Raw genomic sequence first — 22,414 nt, forward strand, 5'->3', positions numbered from 1 at the left:
TCCGTTTACCCGAGCAAGATGTAGGGCTCACGGCGGGTACAAACGATCGACAGAGGATGTTTGTTCCTAATTCCACCTCTGGTATATCCAGGAGTCCGTTTTTGCCCAACTATCTATTTTGAATTGCATATTGGAGTTATGGAATTCATCACTGTTCGTTATCTTCACTTTTTATGCACAACAAATTCATGTCTATTATTAGACTGCTCTTTACTTACTAAAATTCAGTACAGATTACTCTGTTCACCTGATTATAATAATGAACCCCCGGTGGATGTGACCGATCGACAGAGGATGTTTACTACTACTAGGCACCTGATATAACCTCTAGTATGTTGAGGGATCCGTGTTTACCCAACACATAATTTTTTTAAACTTTTTGTATGAGTTGTGAGGTTGATCACTGTTCGTTATCTTCACCTTTTCACAATGTTAACTACCACTAAAGTCATTAACTGTTCAACCTTGAAAGTACGAACTAATAAACACGGTTTTTAAAACGACAAATGAAATTCCATAACTTTGAATGATTTTCCAACATTGATTTGAGGTCTCTCAAAGACTTGTTGATAATAAACAAGCGAAAAATATCGTCAACTATGAACTGTTAGATGTACTGTTAATCGTATTTCCGCGACGTGTCATTGTATGTGCTATCTCTCATCATGTACACCGTTTAATACTATCATCAAATCAAATATTTGCAAATATCACATGATCTATGCAATCGCCTAAACAACTTGATCAACCATGGAATCAGAAATAATTGGTATCAATTGCCTACCTACATTACACAACACTTTTTATTTTACAGGTTGTGATAGCCTTAAAGTTTATAATTTAACGGTAGTAATAACCTTGAGGTTTATATTCTAAAGGTTGTAATAACCTTGAGGTTTATATTCTAAAGGATGTAATAACCTTGAAGTTTTTACTTTAAAGGTTCTAATAACCTTGAAGTTTAAACCTTAAAGATTGTAATAACCTTGAAGTTTATATTTTAAAGGTTGTAATAACCTTGAAGTTTATACTTTAAAGGTTGTAATAACCTTGAAGTTTATAGATTAAAAGTTGTAATAACCTTGAAGTTTATATTTTAAAGGTCGTAATGACATTGGAGTTTAAATCTTAAAGGTTGTAATAACCTTCAAGTTTATATTCTAAAGGTTGTAATGACATTGAACGTTATATTTGACAGGTTGTGGTAGCCTTGAACTTATTTGTCCAGTCCGTCAGTGAGATGGAGATGAATATCGTGTCTGCAGAGAGGGCGGATGAATACACGAAACTCTCGTCAGAGGTAAACAGAAACGTAGAAAACCTGTTGTATGTAGTGCATTATCTGTTTAGTTTTACATATAAGTTAAAAACAATAATCTTGACCACCGCCTGAATATATCCGATTACTCCATCCTTATTGCAAATTTAGATACAAGCACAAATTCCGATGACAAATACCCCCCACCCCCACCCCCCTCACGACAGTTTTACATGTAAATCGGGTGTTTTACTGTCAACGTGACAAAGGAATATTATACGAACTGTGGAAGAAGTTCTCTCAGTACTGTAGATACACCTTGCCTTTTTAATCTATTCGAACAATATCAATCAAAAGTTTCTTCTCAAGTATACATCACCATCTTCTAAGATATATTTTGTCTATTATAAATGCGAATTAATGGATGAGTTCTAATAAATACCAACCTTGCACCTATGAGAACATGCTTATGTGTTGGATGACTTTCACAAAAGGACTATACACGCTAAGCATCAACATAAAAACCCTGTAGGATTGATAGACAAGAAAACCAAAACCAACAGAGAAAGTCCTCCCTCAGTGATTGTATGTTTAGAAGTTTTAAACTATGTGTTTTTCTTCTTCTAAATACTACCGTAAAATCAAATGGATTTAGTTAAGAAATTATCATTTCCAAACCACTGGCAGAATGAAATAAAACCAAAATTCGAATTCAGACTTGATGAGGTTTTCGTATACCTTCAGGTGTAAGGTACCTAAGACCATTTTATATCCTCTCTGTTATAAATCTTCCCACGAACCCCATCAGGTAAGTACATGTGAAACCCTTTTGGGGTCATTATGTAAAACTTATACGGTACCAATTTTGATGCACCAGATGCGCATTTCGACAAATAATGTCTCTTCAGTGATGCTCAACCGAAATATTTGAAATCCGAAATAACAATAAACTTGCTAGAGCTATTTTAAGGAAAAACAGAGTGCCAAAAGGTGGAGTCAAATTCAATCTAATTAAAATTAGATCCTTTGATCCGCTCATCTACTATCGCTACGCAAGGATCTAACAACTCCCCATTAGAGGTCATCTCAGATTGAACTTTGTTGAGAAAATAGCAGCCAATCAAATTCTAATCTATTGACAAATCAGAATATCGCATCTAAAGACGGCAAAGACGAAACGAACATACTTATACCAGAGAGCCTAAACTTTGTGTCTGGTATTACGAAACAGTTCAACAACTTCAATTGTTATAATAGTTCCACAAACCTGCGGTGATCTTAAAAGTCTTTTCTTTCTAGTTGATGAACTTTGAACCTGCGCCTACTTTCCCTGAAAACAGATATGATGCTATCAATTTCTTTCTTATATTTAATGATTTTCTCTACTTTCGTGAAACACTTTACACAAACTCCCTCCGAGTGTGGCGGCAACTCGATGATCTTCTGTATGGTATCCCTTTTATCATCGGTCAGCCTAAGTTTCAGCTTCGAACGCTTCTTCCATGTCGCAGTACCGTTTCGATCAACTTCTTTTATTAGAAATGAAAACCCGCACAGACAACAAATATTGCATAAACTATATACCATGTGTGGTGTGAACGGTGAGGCTGGTATGGCCGCAGCCATTTTACTTGTTTATATATACGTTCGGAAGTCTTCATTCCGAGAATATACAATCGCACCGAAGATTCTAAAGCTGATCGCTGATTGGTCAATGCAAAAGTTCAATCTGAGATTACCTCTAATGGGGAGCTGTTCGATCCTTGTGTAGCAATAGTAAATGAGCGAATCAAAGGATCTAATTTTAATTAAATTCAGTCAAATTCGTCTTAGGATAAGAGTTATGTATGAGGGAGATAATCCTTAATTGTGAAATGAATTTCTAAATTTTATCACAGCAATTAAATATACATCCGTATTTTCAAGCTAGTAACGAAGTACTTAGCAACTGGACTGGAGAGACCCTCGGGGACTAACAGTCCACCAGCAAAGGCCTCGACCCAGGGGTCATGAGGTAAAACTTATACAGTACCAATTTTGATGCTCTAGATATATATAATCTCACTTTACATACATGTATTTCCAGGCGGAGTGGATTGATCCCAGTAAACGTCCACCTTCAGACTGGCCGGACACTGGTCAGTTGAACTTTAAGTCCTACTCCACACGTTACCGTCCAGGGCTAGACCTAGTCTTGAGGGGACTGGAGTGTGTCATATCAGGGGGTGAAAAGGTTGTTTAACATGCATTTCTACAATTTACAATAAACAAGTTCATATTGATCAATTGAAAACTTTACAAGGAACAAAAGCCATATTCATCATGCAAGTGTTGATTTCAATCTAATAAGATGAAAGATAATATTACCATGGCAATTATACAATATCCCATGTGTTTACCTTTTACAGTAACTGTCAATCGCACCCTGGGTGAAAACATTCATGACAAGAAACATATTTTCAGTAATAAGCAGTTTCTTTCAGTTTTACAAGTTCTTCTAGGTACACATTATTGAAAGGAAAAAGTTTCCTCGGAGTAAGCAAATGCTGGTGAACACGGGATGCAAGTGTGTCATTCAGTCGACGGAAAGTTCACTCGAAAAGTTACTGAAAGGCATAATTACACCCTGTGGGCATAGCATGGACGACGTCACATTTCAGGATAAATACCATTGTTGAAATTGCAGTCCACCTATTCATAGTTTGGCAAACATTGACAAGTGTTTTCATTAAATTGTTGAACACGAAATATCGAGTATTTTTTTAATATTGCATTTATGTTTAATTCATGCATGATGTGTCATAATCAGAACTTTTCATGACGTCGTCGCTTATTTCATTTCCCAAAAGATAGAGCATTAGCCAATTCAAATGCATAGTTGATGAATGCCGTATTACGATCCGGTTTTACCAATTTATACCATAGATCACGTATGGATATCAAATGCAAATCAAAATGATTGAACTTTGAATGAAACTAACAAGAAACGAGTAATATGAAAATTCCAATCCGTTACTCACGCAACAATAATGCATTAGAATTTTAATCAGATGTGAATTTATCATTTTAGGTTGGAATTGTAGGTAGAACAGGTGCGGGTAAGTCATCCGTGACACTAGGTCTGTTCCGCATCGTTGAACCTGTGGGAGGAGACATTGAGATCGATAACGTGTCTGTATCTTCTATAGGGCTTCATGACCTTAGATCTAAATTAACCATACTACCTCAAGTGAGTGGTATCTCTTTATATAAAATCAATAGCGATCTAAAGCATAAGTGTGACACAAGTTGGAATTCCGGTGTCTATATAGCGGGAAAAGGCGTGAGGGAGAAATAGGAAAGATAGAGGGAGAGGGAAAGAGAGAGGCAGGTAGACAGATTGACAAAGAGGGAAACAGATACTTGGGATGATGCGGGATGAAGCAATAAGCCAGAAGTTCAATTTGAAGAAAGGAACAGAGAGAGAGAGAGAGAGAGAGAGAGAGAGAGAGAGAGAGAGAGAGAGATGTGATTAATCGTGAAAATATTTCGAAATCAAAATGTTTAAAATCAAAAATGTATTGTATGAATTTGATGATGTCTTAAACATCTTTATCATAGTTGTTTGAACATACAAATGTATCGGAATTGATTACTTATACAACAACTAAATTATTTGCCACTATATAATATATTATAAGGATCCAGTGATATTTTCGGGATCACTTCGTTCGAACTTGGATTCGTTCCAAAGATTTTCGGATCAGGATCTGTGGACGGCAATAGAGAGGGCTCACATGAAGGACTTCGTCACCAGTTGTGTGGGTCAGCTTAATTACGAGTGTGGGGAGGGTGGCCAGAACTTCAGGTGAGACACAATCCAAACATATAAAATTAATTCGAAAATCGCATCATTAAATTCAAATTTATAATATCGTAAATTTTATCTTAGCTTTCATCCTGATTGCTAAGCGAGAGCCGTAACCATACGAATGATAAGTTGTTAGGCCGTTCACGGTACACTAATTTTTACTACGGATGACTCCGTTTACCTGATCAAGATATATGGCTCACGGCGGATGTGACCCGTCAACAGAGGATTATTACTCATCCTAGGCCTGAGCACCTGATTCCGCCTCTGGTATATCCAGGGGTCCGTGTTTGTCCAACTCCCTATTTTGTATTGCTTATAGGAGTTATGAGATTGATACCTGTTCGTTATACTCACCTTTCTTTTAATAGTGATATAACCATAATTGTTACACTGCCGTTGGAATTGTGTGTAACATCAACTTGTCTAACATTTATGATATCTCAATTTTGGTTATCCCCATCAACATTTGCAACAGAATTCATGTTGAACCAGTAATGTGTGTTAAGGGAAAATCTAACGTCCAAATATAGTTCTGCTACAAAAATTACATCGTGATACAGAGGTACTAAATCAACAAGGATTCGGAAATAATTTATAAATAAACAATGATGCCCTAATATAATTGTTCTCTTCTCTATCTACTTTGTGAACAAACATCAAAACAGTCAAGGGAATATATCCGATAATAGTGATGAAAAGGTAAAGGTAACGAACAGTGATCTGTCTCACAAAATCCATAACGAATACAAAATTAAGACTTAAGTTATATTTATTGATCACGTTTTCCATTAGTTTGTTGGGGTTCCCAGGGGCACGGATTGTGCTCCTTTGTTACCTGACTTGTTTGGATATTCTTACGAGTTAGGAAGCATTCAAAGACATCTAAAGAAATGAAAATATATTGTAGCTTTCACATCGACGTTTAGGTATATCAACAGAGTTTTATCTATCAATAATACTCCAATTCAATCATATGTCGATTAGATGCATCCGAGTGAAATCGAAATAAAACACACCACATAGTCTTCCATATATTCTACCTATTCGTTTATTTTATTGGACTTATATCTTACAGTACATTAGCAACTGAACTTGACAAATGGGATGACTTCAGGTTCTCTGTTTAGCATTACCTGCATATGGTGTTTGTCTCTCAACTGATTCGATATGCGAGAGCATGATTTTTTTTAAATCGCGACAGGCTACTAATGAATAAGTACATCTATAAGTTACAGGGAATTCCATCTCGTCTCGTTTGAGGTTAGTTATTTTCTTATTTTTTTTTTGCATTATCAGTCTAATGATATAATGTGCAGATACAACCTATCGTTGGATCGAATGCTGTCTGAAATGTTTCATTATAATCGTTACGCCGTTGTTTTTGTGATTCTGACGACAGATTACTCTGTTTACCTGATCAAAATCAAGTTGTTTTTGGTAAATCGGGTCGATGTAACGACTATAGAATTTGCGAAATGCTGACTTCATACAGGACTATTGAAACAGGTGAGATGAGATACATAAGAACGTTAATCATATTGTCACACCCGTCAAGGGCTATCAATCTTGATTAATCAAACTGAGTAATCCGTAGTCAAACTTAGGATGTAAATTACGGCCTAAAATTGGTATGAAACATGCCAGACAGCAATCGACTTAAACAGGTTGTATTTTCAAATAAGACCACTATAAATACCATATAATTTGCGGAATGCTAAATTCAAACAAGACTGTAAATACCTCTGTAACTTCAACTCATTTGCCAGTACCTTAAAAGTTAATCTTACGCAGAATATGCTCTACCTTATCGAATTAACTGAGAGAGAAACATTATGTACAGGTGATAACGGAATACTGCTACAAAAATATGGGCTGTTGAAGTTTTCCGTTAACATCTATGTTTAATAAATTACGCGGTTGAGTTAAGGCTTTCCCCATAAAATTTTTAATACCGGTGCTTTACATAAATATACTTTACCGCACTGGCACATTGCACGACGTCACAATGAAAATTACGTCATGACGAAGGTCATGACGTACATATCTACAGTCCTTTTGTGGTTGGAAATGTCAAAATATTGTTTCGTTATTTACCACCGCTGTCAAACGGTAAACTGCAATCGCGTAAAAGATTCTGTCAAATGGGTTATATTAATTCTCTTTGATATTGAAAAAGTTTCAATTTCTTTTTTATATAGCATACATGCTAAAGTAATATCCATATTATATTGTGATATTGATATCGTCCCTAATCTACACGTATAGTTACTTTCACAATGGACTCATTTGCATAAACAGGGTTTCCGTACATAAAAATTTCATCATTGGCACGACACCCCGAGGTTTTTAAGTGAAAGATGTTTCATTCATGTGACATGTGAACTTCAGTGCCAAAGGAAAGTTAGGGAAGCAAGTTCTGGCTTCAACAGAAAATATGTTTTTCAGGCTAGATTCAACTACGTATGTGCAAAAATCGCTGTATCTTGCATATTCAATGCAAAAATTAGACATGTTACAAGTCACAATAAACCTGCTCTCAGCACTTTTCAAATTAAGAAATTAATATGCTTTGAAGTTATATGAACTTCAACTTGCATTGATATCTGGATATCGTGCCAATTTTACGATTTATACATACACGATACGTTTTTATCTTGATATTTGATCACGTGATAGAGAGTTGATGTTGAGACTGTCGGTCTGGTGAAAAATGTATAAGAGGTCAATATGCACTTAATGATATATACATATTGTTTTTGCATAAAAGGGTTGTGTTTACAGAATTTGTCACAAATTTATCTGTTTATTAATGCTTTTTTCCTGATATATTCCTATGGCCCTACTTAACACAACTGCGTATCCAAATATGAATGTTATCAATTACAAATATAATATAAGTGTCACATGTTTCTATCTCTTATAGTGAAATTCTTGTCTGTGGTAAATGTATTAATGCATTTTCATTTCGGAAATGGTTGCAAGTTTCCTTTTTATTTGATGCATTTCCTTAAGAAGATACAATGTGCTTGTTTTAGGGAATTGCTTGAAATGTGTCCAAGATTCCCTTAAATATATACAAGTGTATACCTCAGTATGGAAACCATTCTTTTCCAATGTTCGAATATTTTCCGTTAAAACTGAAGAAACATTAATGTTACAGTATCAATGTATAGGCAGTATTTTGACATATCAAATCATTGACGATTTATTTTTGTTCAGTGTTGGACAGCGGCAGCTGATATGTCTGGCGAGAACACTGCTTCACAAGACGAAGATTCTGATCCTGGACGAAGCCACGGCAGCTGTTGATGTGGAGACTGACGATCTGATCCAGAGGACCATTAAGACTGAGTTCAGTGACTGCACGGTGATGTCTATAGCTCACAGACTAAATACTGTGATGGATTACGACAGGTAACTACATATGTACAAGAACCTGACCCATAATATGCCATTTCTGGAAAAAATTAAGAACACTTTAAAATTAATCTAAGAGAAAAAATGAATAAAAAGAAAAACAATTTCTAAAAGTACGAACCCCGGAGAACATTTGTTTTATCAATTTTCAAGACTAGGCCATGTATGTGGGTCCCATCCTTTAGTTGTAGGGACATTCCCAAAACGAATAATGTCATGTCTACCGACCAGTAACCAACATTTCAATATACAAACATTGCGTTATGAATACCAACATGTCACTATAATCTTATTAGAAAGCACATTTTTGGTCTGAATTTTACCATGATCAACAATAGGTAAGGATTACCACACACGTGACATCGACTTTAAAATGTGGACGAATCTAGTCAGAGTAGAATTTGGAAGTTGACTTTTCTTGACAAGCATATTTGAAAAATTCTTCAAAATCCTAAATCGGGTGTAGGATTCGAAAATTTCATCACCTGAAACTTTTCCCCAGGTTTCGATTTCTTAAATCAGAGTTTGGATGGTGGTGGGGGATGCTTATTTTGTGCTACATTGATTGATTTCATAACTTTGAAGCTTACTTTCTTCTCATTCACTGATACTAGCAAAAATAGTTGGGGGAGTCATCGTTTATCCCAATTTATATAACTTTATTTACATATACAAATAAAAAAGTGTTCCCCGCCCCTTTTTACTTGCCTCATTTCCCAAACTTTTTTTCAGTAAACTCGAGTTTTTTTTTAAACTTTTGATACAAGAAAGGAAATATATTAAGACGGGTCTTAGAATTGTGTATGCCATATACGTAGGCCCATTGACATAAATCATCAAAGTTGAAAATGCAGATACTCAATTTGTAAAACTTTCAGACAAGGAGTTTTCATTTATTCAGATTTTACTACTCTTCACAAGCAATGTGTTTGTCCATTTTCAATCTTTTACAGGATAATGGTGATGGACAAAGGTTTCATAGTGGAGTTTGATTCTCCCAACAAACTTTTGGACAACAAGTCTGGGGTGTTTTATTCCATGGCGAAGGATGCTAATCTTGTCAGCTAGTGAAGCATTTAATTTTCAGAATGTACGATGGAAAATCATAAGGATGTTCACGTCGGCCCGTTCAGTTTTCTTTGCTTTCGTATTAACTATCCCGTAGTTTGCAGAATGGCGAATCTTATGTGAATCATGCAATTTATAGCCTTCCATAAATTCTTGTTGGTATTCAAAGCAATGTGTATATCATAGAATTAGCATTGAGTTGAATAGGGATTTAGTGTTGAAGAGAGTTATCTGCCATTTCATATAGCAAACGGTAGATTTCGTTTGGTTATAGATCTAACTAAATATGTAATAGTTATATACTTTGGAAAAAAATATATGAGAAAGAAAAAACTTGATAACATATATACTATGTAGCATTCTTTCTAGGAACGTATGATTAATGTACATGCATATTTCATCATAGTTTCTACATACAAATGTGAAATGCAGACCCAGCTGATCGTTATTTTAAGAGGGCGTAACTATAATTAAATGAATATTGTGTAACATATGAATTATATTATTATACCTCAGTATGAGAATTATGTGCAACGCGTAATCTGATTGGATTAGACAGTCACGTGCCTGGGATGACAAAACTTCATATCTCCCTCTCAGACATCATATCTTCCTATCATATTTCATCCCTTGAGCAGCCTCGTACATTTTCCACAAATTCAACGTCAAAGACGACGATATGTATTGTGACGTCACAATAAGTCCGAGTCTTTCATAGTTCGTAAGGCACAAAATATGATACACAGTTAAATCGCCTGGTTTAGGTTGATACAAAAACAAGCAAGTAAATTAGCATTCAAGGAGAATGGAAATACAAAAACTGGTTATCATATCACTATATTTCGTTGTTTGTACCATCTAATACATTGACGGCGCGGTGTTACTGTTAGGGTGTTTTCAGCTACAGACATGTAAAATGTATAGATGAGCAGACTCCAATTTCAAATGTAATTTTCTGGTCTTGCTTTGTTTCGGTATAATAAACAATTTATTGCATGTATGTTCGGGAGATATGAAGATTTATTCACCCAAGAAAAATCATATTCCCCTCGGGCGTTGCCCTCGGGAAATATGATTTTTCTTGGGTGAATAAATCTTCATATCTCCCTCACTATCATGCAATAGATGTATAATATATAACGAAATAAGAAGTTTGTCAACACAAATCAAGCACTTCAAAAATATGCATCCTCTTTCATTCGTATAAGAATACACTGACATGAATTATAACCCGTCAGAAGGCATAACACTTACATTTTATACCTAACTCTCGTGACATAAAATGGACATTCATTAAACTGGAAATTAACAGCTAATGAGTGCATAAATCGAGTGTAGCTTTTTATGTATGTGGCATTGTCATCAGCAACTGTTCCATAAACAAATGATCTACATTATTATGCAAGATTGATTGACAATAAAATTGATCCCGAAAATGCAAATTGGTGTCGACTTTCAAGAGCATGAATACCAACATTGTCAATAAGCAAAGGTCGTTTGTGACCATGAAGACATGCTTTCATGAAAAATTGAAATTAACAATTAGTGATCAATCTCATAAAACCTAAAACGAATTTTCAGAGAGTTAAGAATAGGACAAACAAAGGTAAGATCTGGTGCCTAGGAGGAGTTAGCATCCCCTATTGTTCCCAGTTACACTAGTCTGGCATCATAAAACTTGATCAAGTAAACTGAAGAACCTGTAGATAAAGAATGATATATGGCTCAAGGCTGGTGTGACCGGTCCACAGGGGATGTTTGTTTCTCCTGGGCACCTGTTCTCACCTCTATGTACCTGGGTGTCCGTGTTTCCCCAACTCTTAATTTCGTATTCCTTTAAGAAGTTATGAGATTGATCACTATTCGTTATCTTCTAACTTCTCATATTCATCTATTAAGATGAAAACGTCAACAGCTACATATTATATTGTACATACAAACTTCAGAGTAGAACATATCACCAAACACAGCGCTTTGGGAACTACAAGGTTGCAAACTAGGAAAGTTTTGTGATCCGACGTCACCCCCATAATGGTGTTCCAGACAGATCGCTTCTACATGAGTTACCTCCCCCAACCCATTTCACTAGATTCCTCATTTTATAAAAGGAGGAAGGACTCAATTCCAATAATATATTACTCGTGCAAAAAGCCGTGTATGGAAAAATGAAATAAGAGAAAGAGCGTATACTTTATCTTAATTTTTTGAGTAACATGTTAAACTTTGAGTATCATTATATATATATATATATATATATATATATATAGTAATTTCGGATTTCAAACATTTCAGTTGAGCATCACTGAAGAGACATTATTTGTCGAAATGCGCATGTGGTGCATCAAAATTGGTACCGTATAAGTTTTACATAATGTGGTCTATAATACGTAACATTGTTTTTAAAAGTATGAGTGTTTGTCAGCTGGAGTAGATCACTTGTCTAAAATTCTTGACAGGCGCAAAACAGCTATGCTATTTTCACAAAACTTTAAAAATCGTGAATGGAGAAGGGAAGATTGGAGTTACTATCTGAATGGTCAAATTTCCTCCCCAGGCTTCAATTTCATAGATGGGGAAGGGTAGGGGGCCGTCGTTTAGTACATGGAGCAATATTGGGTCAAATGCTGTCCGACGTGTTTCATACCGATTGTTAGTCGTTCTTGGCACACTGATTTTGACTGCGGATAACTCCGTTTACCTGATCAGGATATGGGGCTCACGGCGGGTGTGACCGGTCAACAGGGGATGTTTACTCCTCCTAGGCACCTGATCCCACCTCTGGCGTGTCCAGGGGTCCGTGTTTGCCTAACTATCTATTTTGTATTGCTTGTAGGAGTTATGAGATTGATCACTGTTCGTTATCTTCACCTTGCATTCATACCTTCAAGCTTACTTAATTACTATTCACTACTATTATCAAGAATAGGAGACGGGGGGCAGTCGCATCATATGTTCTGAACAGGTAATTATGTGATGTAGTATCTTCACTTTATGATGGGGTAGTTACACTGATTGAGGTCGTGGGATCATTATATGATGTGGCTACACCATTATATGCTGTCGTCATGTCATTTTGAATATCATTAGATATCGATCGGTCTTTTCTCTCAATTTCTCATCTTGGGATGTGACTTAGTAGAGTCATACAGGCCTACGAGTGTGGTTTGTATATAGACGGTTTGCCTGATTTTGTGATCAATCCATGTAAAGCAAAAGTTTGTACATTTACCGGTATCCTTCGGATTAGTGTTGAACCCGAAGAGATACAGCCGGAAAATAAGATTAAAGCAGAATCAATGTAAAATAAGGTGAGGTTTTTAGCCAATGGTAGATTCATCTAATAATATCCGTAATAACTAAACGACTAACAGATAATTCATGTTTGAGTTGAATTAAAAGGTAATCTCATGATCGATATAAATAAGATACATATACCAGCAGTCAGATTAAAGATAAAGTTGCAAACGTTCTCACCTATTTACGTATAAAGGACTCACTCAGTCTCTGTTAGTTAATGCAATAATAAATCTGACATAACGTGTTAAACTTGTTGACTTATTCAGATCATGAATTATCGTTGTTTTATACATACCACACTCCTTGTTGTAACATGAACAATGTAAGTACACAGATACACTGTAGTATGTGTAAATACAATTGCGTTAAAGATCGACGTTTTGCCACGTTCTCTACCCACAGGTGTCGCTGATCGCTAACACCCTTGTCAATGACGAAATTAAAAGATTCTTGTAAAACGTTTTGTAAACTTTTATTCAAACCTTTACTTTGTTCAATTTGTGGTGCAGAGTTATGTGATAGAATTATTCTACCGCTTGTAAATAAATTCTTATTTCGCTTTTAATGAAAATAAAGCATATTCTACCAATTTTTTGTGTTATCTTAAATAATTCTTAAATTTCCGTTCCATTTTTCACAACATCCGTTTACGGGATATCTTTTATTATTGACAACGATTTTGTATAAGGAATTGATGTACGGATAAATTCTTCCAAAGAGAGCAACAATTCAATTAAAGAAATCATGTATTCAGTTGTGTAGATCTTGAATTGAATATATCTCCAATTAGATAGTTGATCTCTTTAAAAGAATTAATGTGTGCATCAGCTGAATTATTATATCATTAATTCAACTTAAAAGAGCACTAATTCAATTATAGTGTGCATGAATTCATGAAAGTGACTAATGCTACCTCTAATTCAATTGATACACGCAATAATTCAGAATCATTTGAAGAAACGTTTCATTGAATTGTTGCGCGCATCATATGGATTGATGATTCCTCAAATGATTAAAGATATTTTCGATTATTTGACTTTAAATGAATTTTTATATCAATCTGACGCGCCATAGACTTGACTAAACTAATCTTCCGAGTTACAGTCCTTCTCTCATAAGTGATTGTACAATTTGTTGGGGTCTGGAAAAGGAACAAAGTCGACCAAAGTCCAGACTTTATGATAATGTAGTAGAATATATGCATATAGTATGAAGTAATATGTCAAATCTAGACCTCTCATTAAACAACGAGTATGAATGAAATTGCTGCATCAATGATGGGTAATTATGTAAATTGTAAATGCATGTCGTAGTGTTGTTCTTGTGGGCTTTTATTGTTAAGAAGTGATAAACAGCATTTTCAGTTGATTAATGAATATTTCTTCCTGAATTGTGAGGCCTATATCACAATTCTACATGAAATGTTTTGAAGAGAAAAGCTTTTTATTACACTGTAATATTTATTACATTTCTTAAATATTACATTTTACACAAACAACACATTATCACTTAGATATATCGTTAATCTATTAACATTGAAGATTACATATTTAGATATCAAGAGCACTGTATCAACTCTGCCATTATCTTATGTCTGTATATATGTGTTTATTTCATGTACTGAATCACTTTCACTTTTCCTGAATCAAGTAACCCTACCCACAACCTCCCCTCACTGTCCACACTCAGTCCATGAGGTTCACCTAGTCCACAATTGTCCACACATCTCAGGAACTGTCCGTTCTGATCCAGGATGTGTAGACAGTCATTGTTGTAATCTGCCAAAATGATCTGATTCATGGAGTCTGTCACTACATGTACAGGATTAAATGAATCCATCCTGCTTGGTGTACCGTCGTATCGGAATCGGACTCTTCCTGATTTGGTCACCACTACCACGGTCTTAGCATTACGATCACAGACACATATGTCTCCATTGTTGTTCTCCATCATATATAGTCCATATTCCCCTCCTTTATAGATTGGTTCTCCATCTTCATCTCTATCTATTTCCTGTTTCACTGTGTGTCCCTGATAACGGATAATTTTACGTTGGCTTTTATCAGTAGTAAACATACTGACCAGGATGTCCCCTGATTTAGTACAACATAGTTTGCTTGGAAACCAGCCCTGTGGTGTGGTCATTAGTGTCTCTGTTCTCCCGTGTCTGACAATGTTCACAGTTCTATCGGGACCATCACTGTATACCAGTTCTCCCTGTCTGGTCACTGTGATGCCATTAGGGAAGTTTTTACATGTGGCAGTGTCCCGTACAGACCCGTGTATGTCAACACGTCTTATGGTTTCATCTTTACCACTAACCCAAGCTTCGTCTACTCCAATACATGCAACATTGTGTAGAGGGTTAACTCCAGTAGGAATGGTGGCAATCACTCTGGCTCTGTCCAATAACTTTCTTATTGAGGATTTATTGACATCATCTGTCAGACCGGATAATGATATCTGTTGAAGTGTAGCCTTGTATTCTTCTAATTCCAGACTGAGTTCTCTCCCTTGGACTGTGTTGGTTTTCAGTGACGGTATTTTGACATCAATATCGGCAGGCATGTTCCTGTATTCCTCGAGTTTGGATTTGTAGTTGGTGACGTCAGACACGTTTTTTGACTTTAGAATTTCTTTGTTTTGTTGAACTGTTTGGGTCATGTCTGGGATTCGATTTTTTATTTTGGATTGGTGGGATTTTAGAACAGCCAGTTGATTCTCTTTCATAGCATTGAGCAAAGAACCGAGCTTATTGAAAATGGTGTCTACTTCTTGATGCCAATATTCTCTGTGTTTTTCTTTCTCTTTGTCCATTTCGCAATATTCGGTTATTGCAATGGATAGCTTGTTTTCTGTTTCTTCATTTTTCTCTTCATACTGAGGGATAATAGTGGATTCAATTTCCTGGGTTTCTTTTTCAATATCTTTTTTCTTCTTCTGGAAAATATCAAACATGTCTTCATATCTGTGTCCATTATGGGGATCGAGCATGCATTTCAGACAAACTGGAACATCACATTTTTTGCAGCGGGCCTCGCATATTTCGTTGGGGTGGATTTCGCAATCAGGAAAAACAAGCTTTATTTTTCTCTTTGTGAACGGAACGAGGTCATGCGCCAGGGACTTGAACTTTCCCACATGTTTGCTAACGCAATCCACACACAAACTGACTTGACAGCTGTTACAGAATTGCTGGGTGGGGTTATCACAAAGGTCACAGCTGATGATGTCTTGTGCCCAGGAGGAGGGCGTGGCCATCGTCTTTCTTACTAGAGGTGTGAACTGTAAATAATTCAAATTGATTAAATATTTATTTTTAGATTCTTTATTCACGAAGGTATGGTGATGAATATAATCATTTCACAATTAACCTCCCTGAAATGTGTTAAGTCAATGTAATAGATGTCATAAAAGAGCTTTCTAAAAGAACAGTCACAACCTCATATGCGAATGACACGGGTCTGTATCTCATATGTTAATGACACGATTCTGTATCTCAGATGTTAATGACACGGGTCTGTATGTAAAACTTATACGGTACCAATTTTGATGCACCACATGCGCATTTCGACAAATAATGTCTCTTCAGTGATGCTCAACCGAAATGTTTGAAATCCGAAATAACTATGAAGTTTTAGAACTAAATATAGCCAAAGACAGCGTGCCAAAAAAGTGGAGCCAAATTCGTCCAAGGATAAGAGCTATGCATGAGGGAGATAATCCTTAATTTTGATGAATCTCAGATGTTAATGACACGGGTCTGTATGTCAGATGTTAATGACACGGGTCTGTATCTCAGATGTTAATGACACGGGTCTGTATCTCACATGTTAATGACACGGGTCTGTATCTCAGATGTTAATGACACGGGTCTGTATCTCACATGTTAATGACACGGGTCTGTATCTCATATGTTAATGACACGGGTCTGTATCTCAGATGTTAATGGCACGGGTCTGCATCTCAGATGTTAATGACACGGGTCTGTATCTCACATGTTAATGACACGGGTCTGTATCTCAGATGTTAATGACACGGGTCTGTATCTCAGATGTTAATGACACGGGTCTGTATCTCACATGTTAATGACACGGGTCTGTATCTCACATGTTAATGACACGGGTCTGTATCTCAGATGTTAATGACACGGATTTGTATCTCAGATGTTAATGACACGGGTCTGTATCTCAGATGTTAATGACACGGGTCTGTATCTCAGATGTTAATGACACGGGTCTGTATCTCAGATGTTGATGAAACAGCTCTGTCGTGTTGGGTATCGGACTCACGACCTACATTGTATCTCTTTCAGAAGAACATGTGGTCACGATTTGATTTGAGAAAAAAAGTTTACATACATTATTCATACAACCAGGTTGTTCTTTTACGTGTGCGTTACGGAACTAACAATTCTTTTTTATGTAAACAAGATTCGTGTGTAGTGTTTGATTACATATATTAACCTAGAGTCCTTAGTAAAAACTTTCATTTAATTTCTATAATTATTTACACGTTTGTGATAACCACAATCAACCTATTCTTTGTTTATTACTAGTCACTCTGATAGAAATATGACATTTATTGACAACAATCTATTTGTAAACAAACAGAGACACTAATCAAGGCTGTAACACCCAGTTAAATTGACAACTGGCATTCAGGGTTTAACGGACTGTTTGAAATACCCAATACAATGCATTATTGTATACAATGTAATTTAAATCTTTCTGAATATTTTCGGAGCTATACGTTATACATAATAAAATCAGTAAGTACTAAACATAATTGATTTGTTTATTTTATGCACTGGTTTGTATGAATAATGTAAAATCTTATACTTTTGCTGCGTTTCTGCTATATTGACGTTTTTATCACAGTGGGGTTCGCGCCTGTAAATCCGCCACTAATTGTATTGATAAAATAGGACACCCCCCCCCCCCCCTAAGTATTAACCATGGGATTCTAAATTTATCCGATGGAAGAAAAATCTTATATTGTGTAAAAGATATCTGCTCTCTTAAGTGCGCATGGAATGATAGAAATAGAAGATACAATGTATAGAACTGGTAGTTTGATTGATTCAGTAGGACTGGCCATGATATCCAGATAGAAGTAAAAAAATATATATATACTGTGTAAAAGCTATATGTTGTTTAAGTGAGTATGAAATGATGAAAATGGAACATATTTAAGGACTTTTACATGTTTAAAATTTGACGGAATGGTTTACCTTTCATGCGTAATCACTATTGATAAACAAGAAATCCATCGCCTCACCCCGATATTCACCAGGCTGGGAAGTACTTTCGGTTTGGTGTTGACTCTTCCTGGTTGATATACCCAGAGCAACAAGACCTTGTCAAGACGTGTTTACCTTTAATTGATCAATCGCTTCCTGCACAAATTTAGAGTTATCCCTCTTTACACATGCCTGACCATAAAATATGCACCTTTCCGTAATTAAGTCCAAAAGTATACAGTTTTGGGTGTACGTCATCTGTAGCCTGTATAGAGCATGTGTTGGTAAATGCACCGAGAAATTCAATATAGCTGAAAAATGGCGAGACTAAAATTTACAGATTTTTCTCTCTGTATCATTTTTAATAGTTTTAAAGTATATATATGAGAATAATTCCAGTGTATTGTATGTAGTCATTTACAAGAGTTTAAAATATATTTGAAGAATAAATGAAAACAACTGATGTTTCGTACAACCATTACAACCCCCCCCCCACCCCCCCAAACCAAAAAATAAATCGGCGCTAAAAAATCAACAAATATTTTTTTTAGAATGACCAGGTATTTTTCAAATGTATATAGGCATTCATAAATACACTTTAAAAATATTTTTCCAAAACAAACCAACTTAAATTCTAATGATCATTTATTTTGTATGTTATCTGCATTAAAATCGTTAACTCTTTAATGAGGATCTCTTTAGCATCTGAACGTCCATATTGGAAATACATTGTACTACAATACATCATTATAAGGTGTAAACCTACTACATCGGACGCACAACGGTGTAGGCAAACCAAGCACGCCCGACAACTGCATGAAACGTGCATGCAGATTTTGAAAGCAGATGCTTTATTTTACCAACTGTCAGCGTATTATGCGAAAAAAAGATATTAAACTTAGGATGCTCTAACACATTTTCCGTGATAAAATGAAATTAATGACCCGCTATGCACTAATTGGAAACAATTTGTCGACCAGAATTCTATATCTGTGAAAGGCGCTTTTCACGAATTCACCCCAAGCATCTTAACACAGAATCTTGAAATATAAAATTCCTATGATAAGTGTGCAATGTATGTTTCTATAAACCAGAACACTTTACATGCCTGACTTGTAGTATTACGGACTATATGGAGCGTGATATCGGGCTGTATAGTTCAAAGGTTAGAGCACCTGACTAGATTCCTGTCCAGTTCAAAAGTTCTTGATTTTTCTTTGCTATATATTACATTTAGTGCCGTTGACCATCCCAGGACTGAAAGTTTAAAATCCTTCCAGGGGCAAAATAATCTTGGGGGGGGGGGGTGTCTTCGTTCGAGGGCCAAGGCAAATTAAAGGAGGGATGAATGTAATAATTAGGACTATACAGACCATGGGTTTCAGTCTGGGTGGTTCAGTGGTTGGACTCGCAGCACCTGCCTAGTAATGCAATTGTCCCCGGGTTCGAATCCCGTTTACCCCCCTACCCACTCCAAATCGCCCCTTTCTTTCCTTTCTATGAGATTGATCACTGTTCGTTATCTTCACTTTCCTATACTACAGACTAGATTAGCTGCAGATTTTAGGTCCCCGGGAAAATATTGGGACAGACCAGATGTCCACAGATCCACCCTTATAAAAACCCTTCGATTTACGGCGAAGAAAAACAAAGGCTCACTTTTGAGGTCATACATCGCTGTATTCTTGCACCGCCGTCTCAAAACCTTGAAAATTGCCCAAACAAAATAGCGCTGATAAAGCCATTTTTCCTTGGTCTGTGAGTTAGATATGCCCAAACGGTGAAACGAAATCCTATAAACCACATTATTTTTCATTAAAAATGATTTGCGACTACAATAAATGACAATTAACAGAGTTAGATACTCCGGTGTCTTTATATTTTGAAAAATGAAAAAGATGGAACAGTGTATGAGTGGGGCACACAATTAGAGTTTTTATGAGTGGCGGTATAGCCCCGATGCCCCTACTGCCCACATGTACATGCATATCTATGAGTCAGCAATATTCTTTGGATATTTAAATTGGAAACATACGATGTTAAAACAAATGATTTTTTCTTCTTCATTGAACTCATTACATTCAAATGATTCCGTTCATATTCCGAATTATGCCACATAAACGTAAATGATCAATGATACTGTTGTGTGTGAGCGCGATAACGCGACGGCATATTATGTGTTAGCTTGATAGTGCATGCAAAGAAACTAGCTAAATAGTGCGCTTTTGCACAATGCCCAATCGGGACACCATAAAATGTGGAATTTATTATTTGATCTGAAAAAGAAACCTTTAAGAAGAGAGAGAGAGAGAGAGAGAGAGAGAGAGAGAGAGAGAGATGTTTGATAAATTTGTGTATCTAATGAATATTTCTTGGACTGGCGTATTTCAATGTCGTTTTAATTTAGGAACATTTTCCGGTATTACCTAGTAGTGAAAGATTATGAACTAAACACAATTATCAGACCTTATCTAGTGACGCCGCCATATTTTCATCACGTGACTGTCCGTCAATACGGTACTGACAGCGGTGTATACAGATATGACTTGCAATGAAGGATCAATATGAACATTAACAGATCACAAATACTTATAGCATATACATGTATATTTCCTTTTATTCTAGACTACAAATATGATATGATAAAAAGTGGTAGGGTGTGCATCATCAACGTACACATTCTGTGATTTTTTTTCAAATGTTTTATTCTTCTGTACAAGCTAAATTTGAAGCCCTTCACTGGTCTTGGTGACGTTTCCATATGAGGGGAAAATTCTCGAGAGAGACATTAAACAAAATACATGTACAATCAATCAATCAATCTTCCGTACAAATCTAAACTGATAAACATTGCACTGCTCTATCATTCATTATCTTTTACACATATTTACATGTGACGTAAGCGAGGGAATATTTTTCTTGAAACCTTAAAAACAGAGGTCCCACATTACAGAAAAATACCCAAGGCCTATACTGCTAAGGCTCGTATCGCAAACAGGATGACCCTGTTGGTTTGACTATCGATCCCAGCGTGGAGTCAAACCTGAGTGGATTAACATAGGTAGTGATTGTTCCATCGCCAAGGTACTGGGATAGGAGTTGAATTACGCGAGTCCCCCGAGGACTTCCCTGTAACAACCCTGAGCGTAACATTCTGACGCTATATGATTTAATTAAATATTCACAAAGGGACTTAAAACAACAGACAAACGATCAAATAAAATGAACAGCAGTAAGGGAGTTTCGAACACCTTTTTTTATTTTATTCTGAAATTACACATTGCAGTCACGTGGTTTCGAAGAGTTGGTAGCCTTTGATACTTCCGGTGCAGGTTAATCTTGGTATAATGTGAAGGCTGTCACACTGGTACAATGAGAAAAGTGAGTGGGGACGGAGGAGGAGGAGGAGGAAGACAGTGACAGCCATCGTCCCACTATTGTGGAAGAAAGGGGGACGGGTGGGGGTGTAATAAGATTTGTGAAGACGATCCGAGCTCATTGTAGCAAGAGTGCAACGGCGATCTTGAATGCATAGCAAACTCCAAAGGCGCACAAGATGCATATAAAATTCGGGGGAAACACGGAGCAGTAACTCAAAACATTTTATTCTTACACTTCATCTATCCATTGTTACTGGTGTGAATGATTAAGCAAACACGAACATGAACTATTATGAACTAACAGGGTAATGACACTGGTGAGCCTTGAAAGTGACCACGACAGAAGTTAATGAGGGGGTGTACTATGTACATACATACACATATCCAATCAGGACTCGTGTCTGTTAATAGAACCAATAGAGCGATTAAATACGGGGCGCGGATCAAACGTTTTACACAACTTTGAAGCGTTGGTGTTCCATGATAACAATTATAAAAAATTCCAATTTCTTTGATTTTCTTTCAAAAGATTCTTTTTTCGCATTAATTTCTCAGTTGTGCAATACTTAAACAGACAATATGATGTTGTTTTACGACGTGAAGAAGACATTGATTAAATTTTAATTAATACAAGTAATGTTATAGGAACATGTTTCTGAATCATTCGTATGAATTAATTCAGGAACAGAATCGGTAAATATTCAATGCGGGTACACAAACGTAATTAAAGCGACAGCTGATATCGTAGATAAAAGTGCGCGTTATAAAAGTTTTGCTGACCCTGCGGTTCTACGTCGATGGGTTTCTACCGGAGCAACCAGGGTATCGCCGCGGGGGGCCCACTTACACGGCGCGCGGAATATCACGGGCTCTAAGACGCGATAAATAAGTAAACAAGC

At 36.3% G+C, this 22,414-nt stretch overlaps 2 protein-coding genes across 4 annotated transcripts in view; one reads left to right on the forward strand and one right to left on the reverse strand.

The window, feature by feature from the left end:
- LOC125662601 (multidrug resistance-associated protein 1-like) overlaps positions 1-10,085 on the forward strand; it is a 49,988-nt gene extending 39,903 nt beyond the window's left edge. For all 3 annotated transcript variants that reach the window (XM_056146552.1, XM_056146553.1, XM_056146554.1), the window contains 6 exons: positions 1,199-1,300; positions 3,345-3,491; positions 4,329-4,487; positions 4,939-5,105; positions 8,331-8,525; positions 9,482-10,085. In XM_056146552.1, coding sequence (XP_056002527.1) covers positions 1,199-1,300; positions 3,345-3,491; positions 4,329-4,487; positions 4,939-5,105; positions 8,331-8,525; positions 9,482-9,596 — 885 coding nt within the window. In that variant the 3' untranslated portion in view covers positions 9,597-10,085. The remainder of the gene's footprint in view (positions 1-1,198; positions 1,301-3,344; positions 3,492-4,328; positions 4,488-4,938; positions 5,106-8,330; positions 8,526-9,481) is intronic.
- Positions 10,086-14,333: 4,248 nt separating this feature from the next.
- Positions 14,334-18,261, reverse strand: LOC125662608 (uncharacterized). The gene is made up of 2 exons (XM_048894882.2): positions 18,127-18,261; positions 14,334-16,178 (listed from the first exon to the last, which is right to left on the reverse strand). Exon 2 carries the CDS (start codon positions 16,152-16,154, stop codon positions 14,502-14,504), a length of 1,653 nt encoding a protein of 550 aa, XP_048750839.2. The 5' UTR covers positions 16,155-16,178; positions 18,127-18,261; the 3' UTR covers positions 14,334-14,501.
- Positions 18,262-22,414: the final 4,153 nt, after the last annotated feature.

The sequence above is a fragment of the Ostrea edulis genome, chromosome 8 (assembly GCF_947568905.1).
Source record: "Ostrea edulis chromosome 8, xbOstEdul1.1, whole genome shotgun sequence".
Taxonomy (NCBI): Eukaryota; Metazoa; Mollusca; class Bivalvia; order Ostreida; family Ostreidae; genus Ostrea; species Ostrea edulis.